A 5,237-nucleotide genomic window follows, 5' to 3' on the forward strand; every position below is an offset into this window, starting at 1 on the left:
GGAAGAAGGGGGGTTACATGCACCACAGTTCCTTTCTAGATTAGTGTTTTTCATTTTGGTTTGTCGATTCTAGAAGGGGTGCTTCTCAGGCACAGTTTTAGATTGCTGATATGGATACTGAACATCAAGACGAAAGAGTCAGAAGTGTCTTGACAGGCGGGTGCAATAGAATGAAAAGACCTTGGTCAATAGGAACAGTACAGTTCATCTGACATAAAGTCTTCAGATTTGTTCTCAAATTTTAAAAGCCAGAGGCACAGGTTTAGGACAGGGAAGACAACCCTTTACCATGTATTAAAATGACTCAGATATATTTAGTGGAAGAGAAAGTCAATGTGAGTCACAAGCATGGTGAACCCTCCAAAAATGCAGATTAGATTTTAGGCAGCATTAGTTAACAAAAGAGGTGAAAATCCAAATCTGTGATTGTGTTCATCAATCCACACCTAGAGAACAGGATTCACCTTCAATGTCACATATGGATTGTGATGGATTCTGAGAAGAGTAAACTTGGAATGGAGAAGAGCTTTATAAGTTAGGACCAATGACAAAAACTGGATTGGCTTTAATAACTGATGTCAATGACAACTTGAACTTGGTAGTGTTGATATTACTGCTTCATCAGCAAACAAAAGAGAAAGAGACAAGCATGAGGTCAATCATCCATGTGACAAGATGAGGGAACTCTTGCTTCCCACACCCCCACGCAGCCATCCACTCCATGTGTAGAGTCGAAATCTGCCAGAACAGAGGATGCAGCTGTCAAAAGCTCACTAATCTCATGATCCTTTAGAAGGGCAGAGAGGCATAATTTCACAGGGATCCACTTTATTACCATGTAAAGAAATTCTTGTGCCACAGTGACAGTCTTCTGAATCATACTCCTTATTCCTTCATTATATCTACTTGAGCCATTCACTAACACATAATGGAAATCATGCTTTAGTCTTAGTAATTGAAGATATTTGGGAGACTGTTCAGGAGATGAATGGGGTCCCAAGTTTTATCCAAATACATTACCAAGATTGTTATGTGGAAGAAGCATCATCATGGTCCTCTAATATCTGAGTGGATAAAATAAAGTCTTTAAAGAAATCAAAGAAAGGACAGGGGAAGCAGAATGTTTTCCAGAATGAACATAAGAACACAGACGAGATAAGTCTTACTATTCATGCAATGTAGGCAATCCAAGCATTAGGTGAGTGCGCAGAGTAATTTTTAAAGATCTCTTCCAATAATGAGTTTCTATCATTCATGTTTTCATTTCACAAACATTTATTGAGAACCAGCTATGTACCTTACCTAACATCATCCCAAATGTGAGGATATATCAAGAAATAGAAGCAAGCTATTTTTTTAGACAAGTCTTACAGAATAATATAATGATAATCCAATAAGAAAATGACAGGCAGTTATCAATTTCATCAAGAAAAGTAAAGCAGGTGTGGGACTGAACAATGGATAGGATGGTCAGGAAAGGCCCTTCTGGTCAAGTTTATCTTTTCATTGCAATGACTTCTCTAAGTCTTAATCAGCCCCTTCCTAAGGCCCTGTTTTCTTTCATATGCTAGTTACCACCCCAATATGGTTTCCTCTTTAAGTCTTTTCTGTTATCTTTTAAGAATGGTACAGAGTGGTTTCAATTTAACAAGTCAGTTTGTGTGTACAAAAAATCTCGATCAATGTCTTCCGCAATCTTTCTCAAGGCCATTCAACCCCTCAACTTACCTAGTTCCATCTATAGATATAATATATATATATATATATATATATATACCTTGAATAGTGTAACTGTATTTAACCTCCCTTCCTCTCTCTACTCATTTGCCTCTCTCCCCTCTATCTCTTAACTCTTAAACCCAGAAAATTTCAACTTCTAAACCTGAAGTAAGAGTATAACTAAAGTAATAGTAAAGAAAAGTTACAGTGAAATTTAAAAACAGACTGTCCGTAGCACTTAAGGCTTTATTTGAAACTACTACTTCTATATATCTTATATACAGTATACATGTCTTTCCCTATCTAATATTTCATAATATTTTGGCTCATATCTGTTTTTATAGTCCTAGATTATTTCTTGGAGTAAAGGAGCCACATCTATTTATTTATAGCCTCTACTTAGGTCAAGAAAGTTCTGTCTTCCCTTCATCTACATCATCCTCTTCATTAAGTTAACAAATATAACTCTTTATATTTAAATGGAAATGTGTATTTTATGACAGGAATCAGGATATTCTGATGTTATCTAACTGATGGTAACATCTGCTTTTGGTCAGAGAAAAGTAAGTAGTGTCATTCTCCAAGCTTCAAAGTTAACAAGAAGCCAAAAAAAAAAAAAAAAACGTTATTATTGCTGGGCACCAGTGGCTTACTCCTATAATTCTAGCTACTTAGGAGGCTGAGATCTGAGAATTGTGGTTTAAAGCCATTGGGGTTAGGAAAGTCTGTGATATTCTTGTCCCCAATTAAGCACCAAAAAGCCAGAAATGGAGCTGTGGCTCAAATGGTAGAGCTCCAGCTTTAGTGAAAAAGTTAAAGGACAGTGGTCAGGCCCTGAGTTCAAGACCTAGTACTGGTACAAAAACAACAACAAAACAAAAACAATAACAAAGAACATTGGCATATAGGCCTAAATCATACATTAACACAAATAGTTTATTAGATTAACATTTTTGTTTTTGTTTTTGCCTGTGTGTGTGTGTGTGTGTGTATGTGTGTGTGTGTGTAAATGTGAATAACTAAAGGACTAGGGGATATTTGGAAGATCAGTTGAAAGGATGATTAAAATAAATAATTTTCTGTTAACATAATATGCCAACATCATAAGATTTTTAACTTTCCAATAAAAGATCCAGTCATTTATTGTAATATGGTGAGAATTACTTTAGAAATCAGTGGATTTTCCCACCTTTTGGGCCACCAAGTACCATTTAGAGAAGCAGATTTAGCAAGGTGATGCTAATTGTGCAAGGCATTTTGTGTACACAATCCAAAATTGAACAGATGTTATTCAGTTCAGGATGCATGTTTCTGGTTTATCCTGAACTCAGAAAAAAAAAATTAAAATTACAGTCCTGGAGAAATAAGGAGCTTCTGATGGTAATTTGATAAAATTCTAGAAAAGACACCTATCTGATCATTGGGAAAAAAACTCAGAAAATATAGCCCCTAAAATCCTCAATGGAAGGGTTGAATACACAAGGTTGTCAAAGGCTAATTACTAGGGGGTTGAATACACAAGGTTTGTCAAAGGCTAATTACTACAAAAAAAAAAACTAGATGGGGCAAGAGTATCATACAATTTAACTATAGAGTTGCACTAAAGAAGGTAAGATTTCTTCCTCTTGCATGACTCCTTTGTAAATATCAGAAAAAGTGATAACTGAGATTTAGTCCATAAGATCAAAGGTAACAACCCTAAACAAAAGAGTAGACTTGCTTGATCAAGTATATAAAGGATTCCATTCACATATCCAGAATATGCTCTCATATATGTATGGGAGGAGTGAAAACAGACAGACAGCAACAGACAGAAAAGTTTGAGAGAATCTGCCTTGAAAATTACCACCAGAAACAGGGGATCAATCCAGTGGTAGAAATCTGGGCTAGTAAGTGTCCCCGAGTTCAAAGCCCAGTTCCAGAAGAGAGGAGGGAAGGGACAGAGGTGTGGATGAGGGGAGGGTACCTGGTTATTCAAGAGAAATGAAAATCTCAATGTACACATCATTGGTGTAGGAAAAGGTTCACAGCGCCTTTTTAATAAAGTTTATAAAGTGGACAAAATTGAGGAGTTTCTAAAATACTGCTGAAGAAAAATTGAAAAAGCTGACCCTGGCCCCACACCCATGCTTACTTACTATACAATTCCATTCATGTGGAATCCCTGAAATGTTCAAATCCCTTAAGTGCTAAAATTCCGTTAAGGGGGAGGGGGAATAACTCAGTGGGGGGCTGGCATTGTGGAACGGGGTGGGGGAGGGGTGAGCCATTGAGGACAAGGATCCTTGCCATGAGGAAATGAGATCTACCCAGGGACCAAAGCTCTCCCAAATGTCAACCACGAAGGAAAGCAGTCAAAGGGTACACGGGGATCTCTCTGGATCATTTCTCACAAGGGCACAGGGACACAATGCACACTGGACAAGTAGAAGAGGAAATGAAGTGTTGAGCCTTAGGGTATTTGCAAAGGCCCCACACCACGCACTGGGAAGATCAGGAAGCTGAAGCAGCAGCAGCAACAGTAGCCATGCTAGCAGGAGCCTGCCCCCATGGGAACATCCACCCAGCTGCCAAGACTACGGGGCTGGGCTTGCAGGACATTCTCCAAGCTAACGAAGAATTTCTCCACGGAAATGGAACGTGCACACACAGCAAAGACGTGCAAAAGGGGCCTCCACCGCAGTGCCGTGATGACTGGACAAACAGACAACGCCACGCTGCAGGCTGAGCCCTGAGCACACGTGGCCTGGGATTCCTGTGTTCATGTGCGTGCAGATGTGCGTGTCAACAGGGGCAGCACCCCCATTATGCATGGGGCTCCCATCTGGAGAGAGGGGCTCTGCAAGGGGTGTGGGGGGCCCACATCGCCAGGGGGCCCCACATCCGCAGGGGCGGGGCCTCACAGAAGACCCCGCCCCATCCTCAAGAGCAGGGCCACGTAGGGCGGTGCCCACATCCCCAGGGGTGGAGTCACTCAGACTCACCACGCCCCTAGGGGGCGGGGCTGAGCGGTGCCCACACCACCCTGGCAGGTTTCCTGCCTCCCCTCCGCTAGGTGGCGCCCTGGATCACGCAGGAGCCTGCGCAGTTGGAGCCAAATGGTTCCACGTCTCCAGCCCCCATTTTGTTTCTCTCCTTCCTCCCACCTGTGTGTGCCTCTCCTCTTCCCAGTGAGCTCCTGTCCTTCCCCCCAGCTCTTCTCTGACCCCCGACACCCTGCTACGCCCTCCCCCTCCCCGCTTCTTCCTCCCCTCGGGACTGGGTCGGCATGGAGGCAAACCTCTCCAGGCGAACCTCTCCCACCACGGTCCACCTGCGAGCGCGCGAGGTCCGGCAGCTGCTGCACAACAAGTTCGTGGTCATCATGGGGGACTCCATCCAGCGCGCGGTGTACAAGGACCTGGTGCTGCTGCTGCAGAAGGACTGCCTGCTGTCCCCCCACCAGCTGCAGGCCAAGGGCGAGCCGAGCTTCGAGCGGGACACGCTGCTGGAGCGCGGCCGCTGGGGTGGCAGCGGCG

The 5,237-nt window shown here is 42.8% G+C and overlaps 1 protein-coding gene across 1 annotated transcript in view; it reads left to right on the forward strand.

The window, feature by feature from the left end:
* The first annotated feature begins 4,987 nt into the window (after positions 1-4,987).
* The window catches only part of LOC105986316 (PC-esterase domain-containing protein 1B-like), a 1,591-nt gene continuing 1,341 nt past the window's right edge, over positions 4,988-5,237 (forward strand). The window contains exon 1 of the mRNA XM_013017195.1: positions 4,988-5,225. Within this exon, the coding sequence (XP_012872649.1) occupies positions 4,988-5,225 (238 nt within the window). The remainder of the gene's footprint in view (positions 5,226-5,237) is intronic.

This window comes from Dipodomys ordii, unplaced genomic scaffold (genome assembly GCF_000151885.1).
Source record: "Dipodomys ordii isolate 6190 unplaced genomic scaffold, Dord_2.0 Scaffold1, whole genome shotgun sequence".
In the NCBI taxonomy this organism is placed as follows: domain Eukaryota; kingdom Metazoa; phylum Chordata; class Mammalia; order Rodentia; family Heteromyidae; genus Dipodomys; species Dipodomys ordii.